Source organism: Cetorhinus maximus, chromosome 12 (genome assembly GCF_964194155.1).
Source record: "Cetorhinus maximus chromosome 12, sCetMax3.hap1.1, whole genome shotgun sequence".
NCBI classification, from domain to species: domain Eukaryota; kingdom Metazoa; phylum Chordata; class Chondrichthyes; order Lamniformes; family Cetorhinidae; genus Cetorhinus; species Cetorhinus maximus.
Genome location: NC_135890.1, coordinates 78,754,621 through 78,778,399, shown reverse-complemented (window position 1 = coordinate 78,778,399; position 23,779 = coordinate 78,754,621). Strand labels below are relative to the sequence as shown.

Genomic DNA, 23,779 nt, shown 5'->3' with positions numbered 1-23,779 from the left:
CTCTGTATCAGTGTGTGCTGTATTAATGAGTGCAGTGTGCTCTCTATCAGTGTGTGCTGTAATAGTGAGTGCAGTGTGCTCTCTGTCAGTGTGTGTGCTGTATTAGTGAGTGCAGTGTGCTCTGTTATCAGTGTGTGCTGTATTAGTGAGTGGTGTGCTCTGTATCAGTGTGTGCTGTATTAGTGAGTGCAGTGTGTTCTGTATCAGTGTGTGCTGTAATAGTGAGTGCAGTGTGCTCTCTGTCAGTGTGTGTGCTGTATTAGTGAGTGCAGTGTGCTCTGTTATCAGTGTGTGCTGTATTAGTGAGTGCAGTGTGCTCTCTATCAGTGTGTGCTGTATTAGTGAGTGCAGTGTGTTCTGTATCAGTGTGTGTGCTGTATTAGTGAGTGCAGTGTGTTCTGTATCAGTGTGTGTGCTGTATTAGTGAGTGCAGTGTGCTCTCTATCAGTGTGTGCTGTATTAGTGAGTGCAGTGTGCTCTGTATCAGTGTGTGTGCTGTATTAGTGAGTGCAGAGAGCTCGCGGCCGCCAGTGGCTGTGCTCTGGCTCTGCACTGGTTAAGCGGCTCTTTGCAGCCACACTGCCCCCGCGCGAGGAGAAGCGGCGGGAAGCGGCCTCGCTGCCGACTCACTGACTGACTGAGGGCTCGAGCTGCGCTTCAGCTGGAAACCGCGTCCGAAATCCGAGTGAGTATCGTGGGCCCAGAATAGGGGCAGCCGCTAAGGAGAGGCTGGGATGACGGGGCCCCGGCTAAGAGGTCGAGGTAACAAGGCCCCGGGGCGGCGTGGAGAAGCCCGGGGGCCCGTTTCGGCGAGGAGAAGCTCGGGGGCCCGGGTCGGCGAGGAGAGGCCGAGTGGGTGCCCGGGGTAACGAGCTGGAGGAGCTGCCCCGGTAACTAGGCCCCAGGCTGAGGCGTTCACCGTCTCATTTGTCTTGTTACAGGCGCCGCTTTCTGAAGGGACGATGTCGGCCAACTACCGGTGGGGAGGCCCCAGTGGCGGCGAGAGCCGCATCTACGTTGGGAACCTGCCGACCGACGTGCGGATCCGCGATATCGAGGATATCTTCTACAAATACGGGAAAATCCGAGACATCGACCTGAAGAATAAGCGCGGCTCCCCGCCTTTCGCCTTCGTGGAGTTCGAGGACCCGAGGTAAACAGGCCAGGCCAGGCCCAGCCAACTGCCTCCAGGCTTCGGATTGGAGAGAAAATCCGCTAAATAAAAATAATCTCTGCTTCAAATCTCAGTCCCAACTCCTCTCCCCCAAACCGGGCTGAACCCCCAAATCTCTCTTCCTCAAACCGGGCTAAACCCCCAAACTGGGCTGAACCCCCAAATCTCTCTTGCCCCAAACAGGGCTGAACCCTCAAACCACTCTCCCAAACACGGATCATCCCCCAAATCTCTCCCCCGAAACCGGGCTGAACCCCCGAATCTCACTTCCCCCAAACAAGGCTGAACCCCCCCAAATCTTTCCCCCAAACTGGGCTGTATCCCCAAATCTCTCTCTCAAACCCGGCTCTAGCCCCCAAATCCCAATCCCTAACCCAGCTTTACCCACAAAATTTGAATCCCAAAGCCAGATAGACTCATGGTAAGCAAGGGCTTGATAGGTTATCTGGGCCAGGCGGGATGCAGATTTGAAGTTACAATCAGATCAGCCATGATCTTATTAAATGGCGGAGCAGACTCAAGGGGCCGATTGGCCTACTGCTCCCTGTTCATATGTAAATCTCAATCCCGAACCCAGCTGTGCCCCCAAATTTCATTTAATCCCAAACCCAGATCAGCCGGGTTTCCTTTTAAGATTTATATCACAATTGAATTATTTATTTCTAAGACTCTACCTGTGTTATCCCTGTGCTGAATATTAAGCCTATTTTATTAAAGTTTTGCACGTATTTAAAGAAAAGCTTTTAACATACATTTTTAAAATTGTAAGATTCATGTTTCAAAATAAAGACTTGTGCAGATTTTTTTTCTTGGAAATCTGAAATAACAACAATTCATAATGTTGCTGAGGCATACTAAATATATCCAGTTTTCTTTTGAATTTAACTTCAAAACTGGGGAGCACCTGGACTTTCTGGCTATAGAACCAGACAATGATTCTCTTCAAGGAGTGCTAAATGAAGAATAGCATTTATATGGTTCGGAAAATTAGTACTTAACCATTTATCCTGTCCTCGATTTCCCAGTCTAATTATCTGAACGGTTTGCAGACTTATTCCTTAAGTCTAAGGTACACTTGTGACACCATTTTATTGTTCAATCAGGAACCCCACCCTCTCCATTATTCTTGTTACACTGACGTTGCTGTGTTCTGTTGATATGCCTGAGCACCTAGCCGAGACAGAGAGAAGCCAATTGGATCCTTGCTGAAACCAGTGAATTTAACACAGATCAAGGTTGAATCTGTGGACTTCCTTGATGTATCTGGGTCAGTACTACACTGGGCGTTGGATTTATCGATTGATCCTTCGGGGAGCTCCATGCTTGGTGCATGATTCAGATCTGTTCTCCTGGGTGCCAAAACCTGAGGATGCTGGTTTTTAAAAAGAAGAAAAAATACATGGGTGGCAATTGTTCAAGTTTGAAGAAATGTGTAGCTCTGTATAAGTCTTTGTCAATTGGAGCCAGAACCTGGGTGAAGAGTGGTTAAATCATGCAACAAAACTGAAATAGCAGATATGTGATTTTTGGTTTAAGCAAAAATGTGGTGTCTAGCACCTAAAATATGTTATCGATATACATTTTTATGACATTGAGCATATGGTACTTTGAAGTTGGTAATATTTTTCTCTTTTAGTAGATTTTTGACTAGTAGATTTTTCAATTGGAACTATTCACTTCCATGAAAGATGCTATACAATCGTATGTCCTTAAATAAGTAAAGAATTGTGAATAGGACATAATGACCAAGTGGATAACTACCAACTTGCATTTATATAGCACTTCTTGCATCTTTCAAACATTCAAAATACTTCACATACAATGTATTATTTGAACCACGTGCAGCTGTTTTGCACGCACATCCAAAAACGGTAATAAGATGACTCACCAGCTACAAAAACAAAAATTGCTGGAAAAACTCAGGTCTGACAGCATCTATGGAGAGAACGATGTTTCAAGTCCAGATGACTCTTCAGAGCTAAAGAGAAGTACAAATGTGGTGAAATATATACTGTATAAGAGGGGTGGAATAGATGAAGCTGGATAGAAGACCTGTGATAGGTGGAGGTAAAGGAGAAATTGCGAAAGATGTCATAAGTGTTGATGGTGGTAATACTGGCTAAAGGAGGTGCTAATGGTGACGTTAAGAGTAGAAAGGTTGAGCCAGTGACAGATGGCCCTAGTGGGTGTGTGGTGGGGGGAGGGGGTGGTGTGGGAGCAAGGATCAAAATAGACTAAAAATTACTGATAAAACAATATGGAAATAAATTTTTAAAATAATATTAGAAAAAATGTGTACATAAAAATTAAAAATAAATATTTGAAAAAAGGGGTGAGGATGGAGGAGAGAGTTCATGATCTGAAGTTGTTGAACTCAATGTTAAGTCCGGAAGGCTGTAAAGTGCCTAATCGGAAGATGAGGTGCTGTTCTCCAGTTTGCGTTGAACTTCACTGGAACATTGCAGCAGGCCAAATTGAAGGAAGTGCAAGTGGAGCGCTGCTTCACTTGAAAGGAGTGTTTGGGTCTTTGGACGGTGAGGAGGGAGGAAGTAAAGGGGCAGGTGTTGAACCTTCTGCGATTGCATGGGAAGATGACCTGGGAGGCGGTTGAGGTGTAGGGGGTGTTGGAGGAGTAGATCAGGGTGTCCCAGAGGGAACGGTCCCTACGGAATGCCGACAGGGGGGGTGAAGGAAAGATGTGTTTGGTGGTGGCATCATGCTGGAATTGGCGGAAATGGCGGAGGATGATCCTTTGAAAATGGAGGCTGATGGGGTGAAAAGTGAGGACAAGGGGGACCCTATCATGGTTCTGGGAGGGAGAGGAAGGTGCAATGGCAGAGGCGTGGGAGTTGGGTTGGACACGGTTGAGGGCCTTGTCAAGCATCGTGGGTGGGAAACCTCGGTTAAGGAAGAAGGAAGATATGTCAGAAGCACTGTTTAGGAAAGTAGCTTCATCGGAACAGATGCGGCGGAGGCGAAGGAACTGAGAGAACGCAATGGAGTCCTTACAGGAAGCAGGGTGTGAGGAGTTGTAGTCAAGGTAGTTGTGGGAATCGCTGGGCTTGTAATGAATATAAGTGTCAGTGATGGACCACGTGAAAGTGATGGAGGGGTGGAAATTGGAAGCAAAATTAATAAATTTTCCAGGTCCAGACGAGAGCATGAAGTGGCATCAATGTACCAGAGAAAGAGTTGTGGGAGGGGACCTGTTAGGACTGGAACAAGGAATGTTCCACATACCCCACAAAGAGACAGGCATAACTGGAGCCCATGTGGGCACCCATAGCCAGGGCCTTTATTTGGAGGAAGTGAGTCCAGTTTAAGGAGAAATTGTTCAGTGAGAGAACAAGTTCAGCCAGACGGAGGAGAGTGGTGGTGGATGGGGATTGTTCAGGCCCCTGTTCAAGGAAGAAGCGAAGAGCCCTTATACCATCCTGGTGGGGGATGAAGGTGTAGAGGGATTGGACGTCCATGGTGAAGAGGAGGCGGTTGGGGCTAGGGAACTGGAAATTGTTGATATGATGTAGGGCATCAGAGGAATCGTGGATGTAGATGGGAAGAGACTGGACAAGGGGAGAGAGAGAATGGAGTCAAGATAAGAAGATATGAGTTCCTGGGGCAGGAACAGGCTGACATGAACGGTCTACCGGGACAGTCCTGTTTAGGGGCAGCCCCGCTCACTCACCAGCTATCTTTTTCCAGGATGGAAGGTGGGAATGCTGGTGATGGCATTGAGAGAACTCCTTGCCCTCCTTTGAATATTGTCATCAGAACTTTGTCCGTTAAACCAATGAAATATACAGACATGGTCTATGTGTAATATATCTCTGGGAATGTAATGTTTCCTTAATATTTAATACTAGATTATCGATGTAGATTATGTTAAGTCATGCAGTGGTGCTTCAAACCACAGCCTTCTGGCTCAGGTAAGAGTGTGGGTACCAGTTGATCTGAGCTAACACACAGTTGTGATGTGTGATACGGTTTGAGCCCTTATAACTGGTTTTGTTCTCTGTCTGTACTCATTTAGCTGACCGGAACCAGGGCAACAGAATTATAAAATGTTACAGCACAAAAGAGGGCCACTAGGCCCTGTATATCTGTGGCATCTGTTTGAATGAGCTGTCCAGTTTAGCCCCACAGCCCAGCTTTCTCCACACCACTCTGCAAATTGGTTATCTTTAAACACGTATTTAATTGCCTTCTGAAAATTCCTATGAAATCTGATTCCCATACCCTTTCAGGTTCCAGCCCACTTTGTGAAATAATTTCTTCCCATTTCCCCTCTAGTTTTTTGCCAATTATTTTAAATCTGTGACTACTGGTTATAAAGAGTTTTTCTCTGGGCTCAGGAGGGAAATATTTGGGTGCACCACCATCTCCCCCCACCCCCCCCCGACACTTTGAGGATAAAATTGGCTGTTTCTATCTCAGTTGGTGTCTGGCAAGCCTGATATATACAGTTGGACTTGTACATGTAGGACACCCAGCTGGCAGCAATTACAAGCTTGCCTATGGAAGTTCAGTCTGAAATATCTATCAGATAGTTGTGAAACAACTCTGAAGCTTGGAATAACAGCTGCTGGAAGGGGGTTACCTGAAGACCTGATGTTTGAACACTGTCGTAAATCTAAAGTTTGATGCTCACCTTCAGTAGGTTGCAGAGATGCCATCAGTTGCTGTTGAAACACTGTACTTCCAACCAATGTTCAGTGGGTTAGGGGCTGTCTTCATGTTATATGAGAAGGAATTTTTTAGGCCTGATATCAGCTAGTAAGGGCAATAGTTCGTCCTTGTCAGTTATCTAATGACCAACTAGCAAATGTCCTTCTTAGTTGAAGAGAAAATATGTGGGATCTCTCTTGGACCAAGTTGGCTCCTAGATAGCAATGGGATACAACAACTTGTGTGTGATATAGCCTTCAACATAACATGTCCCAAAATGCTTCACAGCAGTGTTATAAAGCTAAATTTGTCACCAGGCCACATAAGGAGATATTGAGTAGATGACCAAAAGCTAGGTCAGAGATGGTTTTTAAGGAGCATCTTAGAGGAGGATACATATGTGGAGAGGTTTAAGGAGGGAAATCCAGAGCTTAGAGCCTTGGCAGTTGAAGGCAGGGCCACGAGTAATAGTGCATTTAACATCGGGAATACTCAAGGCCAAAACTATAATCTTTAGAATGATCGACCTAAACGGAGTTGGTGTATTTGGTGACCGCTTTGGTGCCTTCGGAGACGGTGTGTTTGGCCAGTTCCCCTGGCAGCATGAGGCGGACGGCGCTCTGGATCTCCCTGGCTGAGATGGTGTGGCACTTATTGTAGTGAATGAGGTGCGAGGCCTCGTAGGCAATGCGCTCGAAAATGTCGACAATGAAGGAGTTCATAACACCCATGGTCTTGGACGAGATCCTGGTGGAAGGGTGGACCTGGGTCAGCACCCTGTACATATAAGTGGAATAGCTCTGCTTGCGAGATTTCCTCCGCTTCTAGGGTGGCTTCTTGGTGACTTTAGTCAACGACTGCTTCGATGCCTTGCCTTGCTTCGACTGCTTTGCACCACCCTTCGCCGCAGCCGCCACCTCAGGCATTCCACTCGACCTGGACCAACTCAATTCACACAGATGTCTCGGGAAGGCTGTGGGGCTGGAGGAGATTACAGGGATAGGGAAGGTTGAGGCAATGGAGGGATTTGAAAACCAGGGTGAGAATTTTAAAATTAAGGCATTACTTAACTAGGCATTAGGGTAGGTGAGTGAGCAAATGGCTGAAGAGTGAACTGGACTTAGTCCGAGTAAGGACACGGGCAGCAGAGTTTTAGATGACCCAAAATTTATGGATGGTAGAATGAGAGAGGCTGACCAGGAATACTAAGTCTAGAGATAACAAAGGCTTGAATAAGATTTTCAGCTCTAGGTGAGCTGAGGCAGGGACAGAGCCAGGAAATGTTACAGGTGTGGAAATGGATGGACTTCGTGATTGCATGAATATGTGGTTAGAAGCTTATCTCAGGGTCAGATATGAAACCAAGTTGCAAATGGTCTGGCTTGGCCTCAGACAGTTGCCAAAAAAGGTATGGAAATGGAGGCTAGTGAATGAAGTTCGTAGAGGGACCAAAGATGATGATTTCGGTCTTCCCAATGCTTAATTGGAGAAAATTTCTGCTCAACCAGTGTTGGATGACAGATGAGCAGTCTGATAACTTTAGAGACAATGGAGGAGTTGAGGGAGGTGGTGGTGAGGTCGAGCTGTGGTGTTGTCAGCGTACACATGAAAACAGACGATGTTTTTGGATGATGTCATTGGGGGATAGCATATGGGTGAGAAATGAGGGGTGGGGGGGTTGCAGGGATAGATCTTTGGAGAACACAAGAGGTAACGGTGCTGCACTGGGAAGAGACACCATTGCATGTGATTCTCTGACTATGATTGGATAGCTAAGAATGGAATCAGTCAAGTCCAGTCCCACCCAACTAGACGCTGGTGGAAATATCTTGGAGGAGGATGGTGTAGGCACCAGTGTCAAAGTCTGCAGCCAAGTCGAGCAGATCCAAGAGTCACAGAAGATAATTGGTGCCTTTTGTGAGAGCCATTTTGGTACTTTTTTTTAATTCATTCATGAAATGTGGGTGTCATTGGCTAGACCAGCATTTATTGCCCATCCCTCATTGCCCTTGAGAAGGTGGTGGTGAGCTGCCTCCTTGAACTGCTGCAGTCCATGTGGTGCAGGTACACCCACATTGCTGTTAGGGAAGGAGTTCCAGAATTTTGACCCAATGACAGTGAAGGAACGGCGATAATTTCCAAGTCAGGGTGGCAAGTGACTTGGAAGGGAACTTCCAGGTGGTGATGTTCCCATGTGTCTGCTGCCCTTGTCCTTCTAGATGGTAGCGGTTGTGGGTTTGGAAGGTGCTGTCTGAGGAGCCTTGGTGAGTTGCTGCATGTATCTTGTAGATTGTGCACACTATTGCCATTGCATCGGTGATGTTAGGGGCGGAAATCTGATTAGAGGGATTCAAGTATGAAGTTCCGTTAAGGGCATGAGTTTGGGAGGTGAACTGAGTCAACCCACTACACCACTCTGGTTAATTGGATATCTGAGCCATGTAGGTCCGCAGTACTGCAGGGAGCTACTGAAGATTTACAAGCCAGCCTGGCTCATGAGTGAGTTTTGAAAAGATAACCCTATCACTGAGGGCTGGAATTCTTTCCACTCCAGATAACCCTGTAAGCCAATGTCCTAAGGATAGGTTGGTCTTAGCTGAACAGGAAATGGGAGCGGCTGAGTAAATTGGGCTATTCTCTCGAGTTTAGGAAATGAGGAGTGGATCTCATTGAAACAAGGATTCTGAAATGGCTTGACAGGGTAGATACTGAAAGGTTGCTTACCCTGGCTGGTGAATATAGAACACAGTCTCAGGATATGGGGATGGTAATTTAGGACTGAGATTAGAAATTTCTTCATTCAAAGTGGTATGACTGGGATTCTCTACCTCAGCGGGCTGTGGATGCTCTATCGTTGAATATATTTAAGGCTGAGATAGACAGATTTTTTTGCCACTCGGAGTTAAGGGATATGGGATTGGGATTGAATGGTGGAGCATGTTCAAGGGGCTGTATGAGCTGCTACTCCTATTTCTTATGTTGTTAACATTACCTGACTCTGTCCTTGCCTCAGCTCATCTGTTGAAACCCTCATGCATGGTGAGCATCAGGTATTCAGCTGATTAGACAAAAAATAGAAGCAGGCCTGGTTCCACTTTCAGGGCTTATAGCTTAACATTGTGGTATTTTCTAACTATCTGTTATAATTATGAGCCCTGATATTTTTGTATGTTTGTAATTGAGAAATAACTGTTTAATGGCATACAGTAATTACTTATTTTCATGGAGACCTGCCTCCTCACCTTGCTCCACGCTTGTGGAATGGTGTCCGGGGAGAGATGCCTATAGTCCTGTGTGGATTATGGCTAATTATCTTACCTTAATTACTTGCTTTAAGAAAGGAATTACATGGTTGATTAGATACACAGCCTGATTCTGAGGAATGAAAACCAAGAATGTTCATTTATAATAATAATGGTATTTTATTCAGGAAGCATGTTTGCAGCCCCGAAGGCTGAATTGCAGTGTGACATACATCACTAAAATTCAAAAATAAACTAATCGGGTTAAAAATGTGCAAACATGTGACAACCCTGGAGTAACAGAAATTCAGCAACTAACAGGGAAGTGGTGGATTTTAAAGGAAGGGAATGTTGAATTATAATTATATTAAAGTTACAAACCAATAACCATTCCTATGCTACAGGCACTGAGGTAGATATAAATTTCATTATTTAAGTACTGAATTAAGTAGACTGCATAAGGGATTTTCTGAATTTAGTACAAACATTAGCTCGTTTGTAGGCTTTTAAGCTTTGTGACATGAAGGGCATTGTTGTACAACTACTCTGTGTGCTTCTGTATTCTTTCAAATACGATATACTATTCAATTGTTGATTATCTTTGAATGTGTTTCTGAAAAGTCAAAGGGCAACACAGTGACAGCAATTTGGAGGTTTAAAGCACTTTGTTGAGTGACAGGATCCCACATTTGTATTCGAGTTCTTGAAGTTCATATGAATATCAGATAGTTCTGAGGTGTCAAGTTGCAATGCTATACATCCCCTTAAAATCAGAATTAATAACAGATTTTTCCTGGTAAAATTGGAAACCTGAATGACAGTATCCGCTAGATATGAGTAATAGCTGAGTTGGACAAATTGGATCAATCTTGACTTCAGCTCCTGGAGCTGCACATGAGATTGATTTAACCCCCAAGTCAATAAAATGTGCTGTTCAAACCAAACTGCACTCAAGACAATCTTTCAGACACACCTGATAAAAACAAAAAGCTAAAAGCTACTGCGGATGCTGGAAATCCAAAACAAAAACAGAATTACCTGGAAAAACTCAGCAAGTCTGGCAGCATCGGCGGAGAAGAAATCAGTTAACGTTTCGAGCCTTCATGGCCCTTCGGCAGAACTGCAGCATAGTTTCAACAAGGGAGAAATTTATATTTCTCCCTTGTTGAAACTATGCTGCAGTTCTGCCGAAGGGCCATGAAGGCTCGAAACGTTAACTGATTTCTTCTCCGCCGATGCTGCCAGACTTGCTGAGTTTTTCCAGGTAATTCTGTTTTTGTTTCAGACACACCTGGTTATTTTAAGTCAAACCAGCAGTGCGGGTATTATAGATTTGCACAAACTCGCCTGATACAATTGCAACTTGTTTCAGCTTGGGGGCATGGATCAGTATAATTAATTGCATGCGGTTCCTCCAATAATTTTTGCCTCCTTTTGATGGAATTCTCTGGGGATCTGAGGTAGGAGACTCAATTGGCAAGATTTCTTCTGTTTGCTATTTACAGCAACATTACAATTATACCCATTAAAAATTGTCCCACTCTGATTGGTGTCTAGCAACTCTTGATGGAAATGCACCCCTGTAGTTGTTGAGTGATGCAGGATTGGGCTGAGCTGTGAAGTATCCGTATGGGCATATAATCTGCTGATAACTTGCTATCTTGGGTTCACACAGAAATGATAGCTACCTGAATGAAGGGTGCGTAGTGAGTTGGATCATTCGGCCATAAAGGGCTTATTCAGGAGAGCAGAAAATAGAATGTTGGGTAGAATGGGTGGAAATGGGGTTAAATACAGCCACAAAACTTGTGTATTTTTCTAGCTCAGATCTGGCATTGTAAATACTAAGAAATTTTCTACTGTAACTTGGCTTTAGTTATCCATTTGGTAGGCTATGAAACATGAAAGTTTCCCTGTTACTGTATTTAGTAGTTGAGCTGCTGTGTTAAAATTAAATATTTTTGTGACAGCCAGTGAATCAAGGAACTGGGAACATAAACGTACTATGTTGTGTACTATTTAAACCTTGTGTTTGGAGCTTTTGTTGAGATATTGTAGGTGTATAGTAACATAGATACATAATTTGTAGCTAATTAAAATCAGACAAACCTGGGGATACATAATGGGTCCAACCACATCTGAAAAGCAAAAGTTCAGAACTGACATAAGTTCTCTACTTGAAATATCACCTGTATTTTCTCTCTCCAAATGTTGAGGGACCTACTATGCACATTAAGCACTTGTTTTTATTTCAGATTTCCAGCATTGCATCCAGGCTCTTTTTCTAAGAGAAAACCCACAGTGGTTAAGTTAATTCAACAGTCGAGATGCAACCAAGTTGCATTCAGTCATGCATATGGTTAAATACATTTTATTCAGGTCTTGCTATAGGGACAATGAAGATTGTGGTAATGGTTCTGAATGACTTCTTTGCTAAATGGCTGAACCTTACTTCCAGCTGCATTGGGATCCATTTGTAGGGTTATCTTGTTTTAGGGCAACCTAAAATATATTACTCAGATACCTGTAGCACTTCGAATAATGATAGGATTAGTGAGAGTTGTAGTTCAAAGCTACAGTATTATACCCAGATTTATTTTCTGTATTAGTACTAATAGATATAGCAAAAGAAGAATCACAATTGTACCCGTGTGCTTCAATGTTGGACAGTGCTCTTAATTGACTATTCAGCATGCTACCAGCCCCAGTGGCACACCTAGAACTAGCAGTGGTTTATACAACTTAAAATAATTTCTTTAGACACAACCAGAGTTTGGAAGGCCAAATATATAATTGTGCATTTTGTTGTAACAGTTAAATTGAATATAGTATGAAATTCAACACAGTTACCCTTAGGTTTTGCAGAAATCTATGGATTGTGCATTTAGAGCCTCCATACTGTAGTCACTGGGAAGCCTTGAAAACAGAAGACAAATAATGCAATTCCATTACTGTAGGAAACTCAACTGTGTACTGTGTTGCTGCTTACTAAATGGTTGGCCTAGTTCTGTAAAAGTGCAGAAGGACCTCTCCAATCTTGACGATAACCTGTTTTTAATTGATAAATGTATATATTCTCTCTTGATCCAGCTCCAGGTTTCTTTTTTTGTTCATTTACCTGTGTACCTTTGCAGCTTGTGACACTGTTCAGCCAACAGGACCATCCATATACATCTCAGCTGGGCATCCTATGAAGCATCTGAAATAAATAGCTCAATTATAAACATCCTATTGGTGGCAACATTGACTGGATCTTTCCTTGCGTTACACATAGGAAGAAATTTCCAAATAGATGGAAAATTGTGGCTTAACTTCTTCCTCCCCCCTTGCATTGGCAGAGATGCACAAGACGCAGTCTATGGAAGAAATGGTTATGATTATGGAGTCTATCGTTTACGGGTGGAGTTCCAGAGAGGCAGAGGAGTTGGCGGAGTCGGCGGTGGATCTAGAGGAAGACCAGGACCAGCTGCCCGCAGATCAGATTTCAGGGTCATTGTCTCTGGTGCGTTTTTGTTTCCGTTTCATGTTTGACAGCCAATGTTTTTGTTAAAAACCTGAGTAGAGTTGGAAAGTCATTTAGTGTAGAATGTCCATGTAAAGCTGGGGTGTCCTTAGATGGCCCACAACATCTAGCAATTGAACCCACAAAGCCCAATCAACTTGCTTTCTGTTTACTTTTTATACATTTCATACTGTGTAAATTTTGTGATCTTGGAGGATTGGAAAGAGCTGTTGGCGCATTTGGTGATAAGTGCTAAATGAAAACGTCAACATCTGTTAATCCCAGCAAATTAACCGGAATATTCATTTAAACTTTATATTGGACTGCGAGGATTCCGTGTGTGCGCCATGACCTAAGTTTGGAGCAAAAGCTTTGGACATTCCTGGTATCAAGAAACTTCATATATTTAAGGATGAAGATCATTGTCGTATGCAGCTTCGTACATGGGTTTTTGTACTGATCCTTATTCTGCTACAGAACTAAAGTGCATAGTATAACAGATGCACTATTGGCACTTTTCCTGGAAATCATCATCAGCACGGTACCTTTAAAAATTATGCAGGCTGCCACAGTATTTTTATTTTAAATCTCACCCCTTAAATGTGATCTAAAATGTCTGGTTAAAAATTGCTAACCAACACTACTAGAAAAGTTTGCTATTTTATAGTTTCCCTCTTACATTTTTCACTGCCAATTCTCATCCTTCTACCACCTCCCCACCCCACCAACACCCAACTTCTAGACATTGGCTACTTGCCTGTAATACCTTACCAAAGTGGCTGCAGTTCATTTTTAGGCCCAGACAGCAAGCTATTTGACTTTGGATAGGGATCATCATAGTTTAGTCCAGTTCAGTGTTTTCCAGTGTTCACACGCAGGCACTTTAAAGTAGGAATGACTGGTTGCCAGTCAAGAGTGGGAACTCTGACTGAATTTTCTCCTGTCTAGCCTAAGGGAACTGGAACCAGTTGTAACAGAAATAATGAGACAAGCATTTTAGTGTTTTGTTATATCATCATTCTTCAAGAGCTGACGCTGATTGCTTGGAGTAAAAACAAAAAATGCTGGAAAATATACATTGGATCAGTCAACATCTTAAAGAGAAAAAGACAAGTTAATGTTTAAGCTGAGACTGTTCTGCAAAATCAATCTTTTTCTACTTCATTTGCTGACTGACCTGTGATTTGCTGTTTTACTCCTTATTTCCAACATTCCTTCTAACTCTGCTAATTGATTCTCCTGGACCAATGGAGAGAACATGCATCTGAGGCCCTATGGTTCTGTTATGCTGATCGAAGAAAATGCTGGGGCAGAACAAATTCCTTCTGGATTTATTCTTCAAAGATACAGCTTAATTTTACCTGACATAGATCAGTAATTTGTCCTGATCTGATATTCAGCCTGTATCCAGTCCTATTTGAGTTCAACCCAGTGGGTATTTGGGTCTCTTACACTTGTAGAATGAGCTATCTATTTTGCTTCCTCTTATTACCCTCTTGTATATTGTGACTTTACTACTTTTAACACTTCAATCCAGATAAAGCAATTCTCGAAAAAGAACTAAAAAGTTAAAAACGGGATTGTGGACGCGAACCACATGTTCTTTGTGGCATACTATGAGGCAACTGATTTATTATCACTCAGATCCGTTCATAAACCAGGAACTCTTGATACAAAATTCAGGTCCTCACACAGCAAATCACACTACATGGAACATGTCATGGAACAAGCTATGCCAAATAACTTGCCCTCCATATTTCAAATATATTTCCTGTGGGTGAAGATGAAGATTCTTTATTAAGCGCCTTCCCAAACTAGCATTTAATGTGGTGAATCTGTTGCTTGAGGAGAAATCAGTCTTAATGCTCCTGGAGAAAGTATTTGACTGCAACAAAGCAGGAACACACACAGGCTGTAGTCATTTAAGAGACAGTTGGATGCACTGAGAAATACGAAGAGGATTGACTGACCTCTCTCATTCATAGTTACTTCTTCACTTTTGAAATCTTCTGAATTAAACTTATTCTTTCTTCTGGTTTGTGTGCAAAGGGCACACCTGATTTCAATCCTTGGGGTTAATACTTCAAAAATCTTTTCCTACATAGGGCTACCTCCCTCCGGCAGCTGGCAGGATTTGAAGGATCACATGCGAGAGGCCGGTGATGTTTGCTATGCAGATGTTCTGGGAGAAGGTGCTGGAGTGGTGGAATTCCTCCGTAAGGAGGACATGGATTACGCAGTACGGAAGCTCGATGATACAAAATTTCGTTCTCATGAGGTTAGTTCGTTTTAGCCATACCTGTTTGTTAGGAAATTCTAGACAAAGTATGAAACACATTAACGATGCCCTGTCCTAGTAGTTTGATTAGTAAATGCATTGACCAATGTATAACGTGAATCCTACTAATCAGAAGAATTCGTGTTCGATCCCTATTCTGTGTTTAGTTAGCTGATGTCAGCTAAATTAGCAGTAGAGTGGCTATAACTCCAGTGCCCCTTAATTAGAATTGGAGGGATAAATCAACCAGGGCTGTGCATATGTTTGTTAATTCAGTTACCACGACATGGATGTTGAAAAAACACAGGATTGGCTTGACTGATTTCCCACACTATCAGATAGCTCTGCCAGCACAAACTGTCTAGGCCCATTCATTCATGGTTACTGTTCAACCTTAGTGAGGTACTAGTGCCATACCAATCTGGGCTAGATTTTCAAGGGAGAGAGGAGAAAAGGGTGATCAGGGTAGCCGGGATATCTATAACAAGTGAAAAATTTGATTCTCTTTTTAAAACTTATTATACATTTGAGACAGAATATAAACAGTCCTTAGCCGTACCTATATCCTAGATGAATATAAGTAACAAGGGAGTGGAGTTTATGGTGAAGGCCAAAGCTGATGTCCTCCATCTTTGTGTTGTTGAGCTGGACAACGTTGTGACTCGTCCAAGAAGCCTGGGAAGCGCAAAGTGAAGGCATTGGTACATTTGAGGACAATACTGTAGCCAAGAAGAGGCAGGGGCCGGGTGAAAATTGAATGATTCCAGAAGTGGTGGTGCAGATGAGGAGACCGATGCTCCAACCAAGTTTAGATAGGTAGGAATGTAACGCTGCAATTGCAGTCTTATAATGCTGGATAATGTCGGAGAGGTATTAAAGGCAAATGATGTGATTAACCATATATTGAATACTGTGGAGCGATTGAGGAGGACAGAAAGGGATAAGCACTGATCAGTGAAAGGATGTACCTGAAGACTTGGTTTAGGGTCATTTCAGCATTGAGTATGGTAGAAGAACTGGATAGTTTAAGTAAGTAGTTACTGGATAAATAGGAAGCAATGACATCTGAAGAAGGAAACCTCCTGTTAATTACCACCTGCCACCCTCCTTCAACCAATGAATCTGTACTCCTGTATGTCCTCCATGTCGAACGCTAAAAGAAGTCGTCACAGGGTGGCAAGGACATAGAATGTACTCTGGATGGGGTAGTGGTTTGGTAGTGCCACTAATGACTGAGCTGGCCAAGTCCTGAAGGACATATCTGCCAGACTGGGCCTGTAGCAGACGGTGAAGGAACAAACAAGAGGGAAAACATGCTTGACCTTGCCCTCACCGATGTACATGTCACAGATGCCTCTGTCCATGACAGCATTGGTAAGAGTGACCACTGCACAGTTCTTGTGGAGATGAAGCCCTGTCTTCATACTGAGGATAACATGACGACTGTGCTAAATGGAATAAATTTAGAACAGATCTAGCAGCTCAAAACTGGGCATCCATGAGGCACTATAGACCATCAGCAATAGCAGAATCATATTCAGTCACAATCTGTAACCTCATGGCCCAGATATCCCTCACCCTACCATTACCATCAAGCCAGAGGGTCAGCCCTGGCTCAATGAGGACAGCATGCCAGGAGCAGTACCAGGTATATCTAAAAATGAGGTGCCAACCTGGTGAAATTACAACATAGAACTACATACATGCCAAACAGAGGAATCAGCATGCAAGAGACAGAGCTAAGCGACACCACAATTAATGGATCAGATCAAAGCTCTGCAGTCCTGCCACATCCAGTCGTGAATGGTGGTGGACAATTAAACAAGTAGCTGGAACAGGAGGTTCCACAAACTTCCCCATCCTCAATGATGGGGATTCCAGCACGTCAATACAAAAGACAAGGCTGAAGCATTTTCAACAATTTTCAGTTAAAAGTGCCGAGTGTATGATCCATCTCACGGCCTCCTTGTGTCCACAGCATCACAGATGCCAGACTTCAGCCATTATGATTCACTCCATATGATATCAAGAAATGGCTGAAGGCACTGGCTACTGCAAACACTATGACCCTGACAACATCCCAGCAGTAGTACTGAAGACTTATGCTCCAGAGTTAGCCGCATCCCTAGCCAAGCTGTTCCAGTACAGCTAAAATCTACCTGCTAATATGGAAAATTGCCCAGATATGTTCTGTTCACAAAAGGCCAGAACAAATTCAATATGTGCCTCATCAATCTACTCTCAATCATAAGTTAAGTGATTGAAATACGCCCTGGACATTGCTATCATGCAGCACTTACACAGCAAAAACCTGTTCAGCGATGCTCAGTTTGGGTTCTGCAATGCCTACTCTGTTCCAGACCTCATTACAGCCTTGGTCCAAACATGAACAAAAGAACTGATTTTGAGAGGGAAATGAAAGCGACTGCCTTTAACAGCAAGGTAGCATTTGATCAAGTGTGGCATCAAGGAGCCTGAGCAAAATTGATGTCAATGGGAATCAGGGAAAACTCTCCACCGTTAAAGTCATAACTAGCACAAAGGAAGATGGTTGTGCTTGTTGGAGGCCAATTATCTCATGCCCTGGACATCGCTGCAGGAGTTCCTCAGTATAGTATCCTAGGCCCAGACATCTTCAGTTGCTTCATTAATGACCTTTTCTCCATCATAAGGACAGAAGTGGGGATTTTCGCTGATAATTATGCAATGTTCAGCACCATTTGTCACTCCTTAGATACTGAAGCAATTCCTGTCCACATGCAGCAAGATCTGGACAACTTTCAGGCTTGACCTGATAAGTAACAAGTAACTTTTGCGCCATACAATTGCAAGGCAATAACTATCTTCAATAAGAAGGAATCTAACTCTTTCCCCTTGACATTCAAGGGCACTACCATCGCAGAATTCCCCACCATTAACATTTTGTGGACTACCATTAGCCACAAACTTAACTGGATCAGCCATATAAATGAAATGGCTACAAGAGTAGTCAGAGGCTGGGAATTCTGGAGTGAGTAACTCATCTCCTGACTTCCCCCGAAGCCTGTCCACCGTCTACAAGGCATAAGTCAGGATGTGATGGAATACTCTCCACATGCCTGGATGAGTGCAGCTCCAACAACACTCAGCTCGAAGCTCTCCAGGTCAAAACAACTTGCTCAAGCAGTACCCCATCCACCAACTTAAACATTTTAAACATTCATTCCCTTCACTACTGGCGCACAATGGCAGCAATGTGTGCCATCTATAAGATGCACTTCTGTTCTTTTGTCCATGTTTGGACCACAGCTGTAATGGGGTCTGGAGCTGAATAGGCCTGGCAGAACCCAAACTGAGCATTGGTGAGCAGGTTATTATTGTGCAGGTGTTGTTTGATGGCAGTTTCCAGGACTCATTCCATCACTTAGCTGATGATCGCTAAAGCCTCCTTCGATAGTGCCTTCCAAAGCTGCGATCTCTATCACTTAGTCGGATGAGGGCACCAAATGCATGGGAACACCACCACCTGCAAGTTCTCCTCCAAACCACACAAACCATCCTGACTTAGAACTATATTGCTTTTCCTTCACTGTCGCTGTGTCAAAACCTTGAAGCACTCTAAAAGCACTGTGGGTGTACCTACACCAAATGAACTGCAGTGTTCGGTTCACCAGACTGATTCCAATGATGGCAGGATTGTTGTATGAGGAGAGATTGGGCCGACCAGGCCTGTAGTCACTGGACTTTAGAAGAATGAGAGAGGATCACATTGAAACGTACAAAATTCTTACAGAGCTGGACAGACTGGATGCAGGGATGATGTTTCCTCTGGCTGGGGGGTCTAGAAAAAGGGGTCACGGTCTCAGGATACGGGGTAGACCATTTAGGACTGAGATGAGAAGAAACTTCTTCAATCAGAGAGTGGTGAACCTATGGAATTCTCTATCACAGAAAGCTATGGAGGCCAAGTCACTGAATATATTTATTAAGGAAATAGATTTCTGGATTCTAAGGCATCAAGGGGTATGGGGAGAGAGGGAGTACAGCGTTGAATTGGAGGATTAGCCATGATCATATTGAATGGCAGAGCAGGCTTAAAGGGCCGAATGACCTACTGCTGCTCTTATTTTCTATGTTTCTATGTGTTCAAGAAGGCAGCTCACCACCACCTACTCAAGCAATTAGGGGTGGGCAACAAATAATGGCCTTACCAATGATGCACTCAGCCATGAAAGTTTTTTAAAAAAGGATGTTAGCAGGGGAGGAAGGGGTTTGGTTGGCAGTGGGGTAGCAATTAGGAAGAATGGAAGGCTGAAAGGTGTGCTTCGAGGAGGGGATCCAGTGACCATATCAACTAGCATGTGGGCCAGAAAAGTTGAGTGGAAAGGGTATCGTATCAAGGAGGCAGCAGGTATGTCTTATAGATGAACAAAGTTTTGTGGTTGGGTGGGGGGGATGGTTGGGGTAGAAATTTACTGAGAGATAGTAGTTCAGTGGATGGACATTGGAGCCTGTGGATAAAGAGACAGCTGATTTTGGAGACAAAGAAATCCATGAGCTTTCCACACTTTGGTGTTTGAGGTGAGGCTGGACAGGATAGGGAGAAGGGCCTAAGGGATAGTTGTTCATAGAGCTTGGGGTTATCCCAGTCCTCCTGAATGTTGTTTGAGTAATTGACAGTCTTTGGCTGAGGAAAGCAGTATGTTCATGCCAGGTCTGACAGCTGATGACTAGGCAATTCTGCACCAATTATTTTCAAATTTATGCCCCTCAGACAAGTGAGCGAAGATGGAGGCCTTAACAAGAAGAGGAGCAGAGGTGACAGCTGTTGGTAGTTTTAGTGGGATTTAAAGTTGGAGGTGAGCACAAGCTTAAAGAAATTGATAGGTCTGGAGGCCAAATTTTGGGAGGGGGTGGTGGTTGAGAGTGAGTTTGTAAAAGTTTTCAGAATTTTTACATTGGAAAATGGTTATTATGGATTGGCAGAGAGGAGGAGAATATGGGAGGTAAGGAAGTGATCAGAGATTGAAAGCATGGATGTATCGAGGCCACAAGAGATGGTTTGTTGCTGGAGTTAGAGGGTAATTAAAGGTAATACAGCCACAGGAGAAGAGAGAATAGAAAATGCTGCAAAAGGCCAAAAAAGAGTTTCTGGGTTCAGATCTGTAATGGCAGCCAAAGTAAACGTGAATTGAAGCAATGTGAAGACCGGAACACATCCCCCAGGCTCCTCTGAATTCTGATGTTCAGAGCTGGCAGATATTTGAACCCTTACTGCGAAAATTAGAGCTATATTCCCTTCCCTTCCACTCTATCAACAGCTCTTGTAACTGAAATATATTTTTAATTATTGTAACATAAAATGCTTTAATTGTACTGTAAAGTAAATCAGTGCCATGGGAGTAGGGGGAAGTTGGAGAAGGAATAAAGGCAAACATATTTTAATAACACAACTGAAGTAAACTGCAGCATTGCGATAAATCCACAAGTACATGATCACGTTTGGTTGCATATCAGTACCAGTGTGGACTAGCTTTTGCAGATAGTTATAGGAAAAGAGGATAGTCTGTTCTCCAGATGTTGCAACAATAATTCAGGTGTTTCTTGGAATCTTGGAGATGTTTCAACTTGGACTGTCGATATTTTTCATAGCAGCTAGATTCCATATTTTTCTGCCAGGACATTGAGAACTAACCACTGCTCAATTTCCACTCCCCCATTTATAGCCCTCTTTCTTTGAATTATGCTGGGCTGCACCTAGCTCGTCCAATTGGCTACTTTTTTGTACATGAGCCAGGGTAAGGATCCTGAGTGTTTATTTGAAGGAGCAGAACCCAATCCAGTCCTCACCAGTCTGCCAAACGCAGAAGTGATAAATGATTAGAAGCAGAAACAAAGCACCGGTGGTTCGGGAATGTACAGTCAAATTGTAATTTTACAGTCACTTCTTAGCAGCCTCAGAATCAAGCCTGATATCTTCTGACCTCTATAGCACACACAAGTTTATCAACTGAATTATTATGGGACCTGGTAGAGTTTGTTTCTGTAATTGACAGGAATGTAACTCTTGCCATTTCAGATATTTAATGTTTGTATTAAGAACTCCCAAGATCAGATGCAGAGTAAGGTTTCCTGTACCCTGCTCCAACAACATACCGCAATCCCAACATCAGAAGAGCACCTCATACTATACCTTGCTATAGCTTCACAGAATGACATTTTAGATTAGTGCTGAACTAGCCAGCTTCAACAACAACTTGTATTAATATTATGCCTTTAGTGTAATAAAATGTCCCAAGCTGCTTATAAAATAAAATGAGGTGAGCCACATATGGAGATATTAGGAGAAATGACCAAAAGCTTGGCCAAAGAGGTAAATTTTTTAGGAGCGACTTAAAAGGAGGAAAACAAGGTAGAGAAGTTTAGGGAAGGAATTCCAGAGCTTAGGATCTAGGCAGCTAAAGACATGGTCACCAGTGGTGAAGCGATTAAAACCAGAGATGCTCAGGAGGCCAGAATTAAGGAGTCTCTGAAGGTTTTGGGGTTGTAGGAGATTACAAAGATGGGGGGGGGGCAGGCCATAGAAGGGTTTGAAACAGTTATGACATTTTTAAAATAAGGCATCGCTTAACTGGGAGCCAATATGGGTCAGTAATCACAGGAGTGATGGGTGAATAGGATTTGGTGTTAAGGTTCAATAGCTGTTGGGCAATAAAGACCAACACTAAGACAAACTCCTTCAGATAGTTTTATTTCTGCTGCGTAAAACTCCCTACAGAGAGAACTTACCTTACCTGTTATCCCTTTTATACATCCCAAATGGGTACTTAGGTTGTTAACTGATAATTAGCAATTGAACTCCTTAACTGTTTCCTTCCCCAATATTTGGTGCGAGTTAGGATTTGGGTAGGATAGTTTTGGATGACTTCATGTTTACAGAGAATAGAATGTGAGGCGCCGACCAGGAGTGTTTTAGAACAGTCAAGCCTGAAGGTAACAAAGACATAGATGAGGGTTTCAACAGCAGAAGAGCTAAGGCAGGGGGCATTGGGATGTTGTGTGGTGGTGCAGATAACTCAGGGAGGCAAAGTTGCTGCGGAAACATGCACTCTGCTCCAACTGCCCCGATCTTGTGTTGCTCGCAATGACCTTGTGAAACTCAAGCCCATTAGTTCTATGATGTTATCACTCCAACTGTTCTTCTGCCTATCTACACTACGTTTTCCCTCTACCATTCCTTCCAGCATCATCTTTCTATACCGTTGCTTCATGCTACATGCCCAAAGTATGTTACGGAGGTGGAAGTAAGGCGGTTGTAATGATGGTGCAGATATATGGTTGAAAGCTCATCATAGGGTCAAAAATAACACACACAATGGGAAATTTGTTGCAGCCTCACATTGTTATCAGTGAGAGGGAAGGAGTTAGTGACAGTGGAGCAAAGTTTGGGGTGATGGCTGAAGATGGCGGGTTTCATGGACAAACTGAGCTCGACATGGGGATGAGGGGAGATAGGGAAAAATCTAGAGAAAGATGCAAGTTCAGGGCTAGGGCGGGAGGGGTATCTTAGTGGAGGGTTGACCTGATGGGCTAGAGGGAGGGAGGAAAATGGCAAAAGCAGCAGTCTGGATGGTCTCAATCTTGGTGATAGAAATTGAAGAACTTCCCTTGTTGGAGGTGAGGGTGGAGGAGGCAGGGGAAGGAGAAGTTTAAGTTGACAGCGTGCAGAGAAAAGATACTGGGAGTTATCTTTACATTCCTGGATGATACTGGAACAATCAGTTTTAGCAGACAAGTACAGGACCTAGGTGGAGCCATATCTGGTAGTGAAAAATGTTTCATTTGTTAAAGGTGCTATAAGTAGTTATTGTAGTAGTGGGTCTCTACTACTAGCTTGGGGAGAAGATCAGTTTGGGTTGCTAGCCCAGCTGGATGGTGCAGTTTGTAAACTTTGGGTGAAGGTGAGTTTAGACTGGGTTGTGATGCCTTAGATAGCTCAACATTCATTGTGCTCACACGTAAATGTCCATCAGGACGTATCTGGAGTTGGTGGAATCAGATTCAGCAGAAGGCAACACTTTTGGGGTCAGAGAGGAGAAAAATAACAAAACTGATGCATTGTATGTAGTATTTGCTATCGATGAGAAACTAGCTGCTTAATTCTGTATTCAAACCTTTTCCCACAGGTTTTGCTCACAGCACTGATACCAATCATTTCTTTTCCAGGGAGAAACTGCTTACATTAGAGTTCGTGCAGACAAGCCCAGAAGTTCTAGTTATGGCAGGTCAAGATCAAGGTCCCTTTCTAGAGGTCGTTATTCTCCTTATCAAAGCAGAAGCTCCCCTCGGTATTCACCGAGACCCCAATATAGATGAGGACTTGGTAGTCAGAATTTCTTTTTAATCCACATTCCATCATTGGCAGTTAGTTTTTTTCTTCAATTCTATATTTCGTGATATGCTTTGAATTAAATAAACTTGTTTTTTTTCTTTTTTTAATTATTGACTTTGTTGTCTTGTTCCATGATCTTTACTGGCTTCTCTACTAATTTAGCATACTTCCTTTTATTAAATAAAAAGGTAGCGAGGGCAATGCTGTGTGTTTATTTGTGAAGAAAGGTATTTTGCACTGTGTATATCAACTTGTCACTGTCCCCTACTTCATAAACGCAGACCAATCAAGTAAATCTCAGGTGTTCTAATATTTGGCATTAATAATTTGAAATTTTAAGACTTATGAAAGAAATGAACAATGAAGAAAATGTTAAATTGGGTATTAACTCAAGGATTTCTCAATGAAATTTTTTTTAAAAATTAGTTCCATATTTAAGTTTGGAGGAGCTTGCTGCTTACCTGTTTTAGGAGATAGTGGCAGTGTCAGCCTTGGCTCAGTAGTAGTATTAGGCCTTGGGTAGAAGGGTGTAGGTGCAAGTCCCCAC

At 43.1% G+C, this 23,779-nt stretch overlaps 1 protein-coding gene across 1 annotated transcript; it reads left to right on the top strand.

Annotated features, from left to right (window-relative positions):
• The first annotated feature begins 304 nt into the window (after positions 1-304).
• LOC144687616 (serine/arginine-rich splicing factor 1A-like) lies at positions 305-23,339 on the top strand. The gene is made up of 5 exons (XM_078553964.1): positions 305-685; positions 942-1,153; positions 12,420-12,583; positions 14,689-14,861; positions 23,067-23,339. Exons 2-5 carry the CDS (start codon positions 963-965, stop codon positions 23,214-23,216), a joined length of 678 nt encoding a protein of 225 aa, XP_078410090.1. The 5' UTR covers positions 305-685; positions 942-962; the 3' UTR covers positions 23,217-23,339.
• The last annotated feature ends 440 nt before the right edge of the window (positions 23,340-23,779 follow it).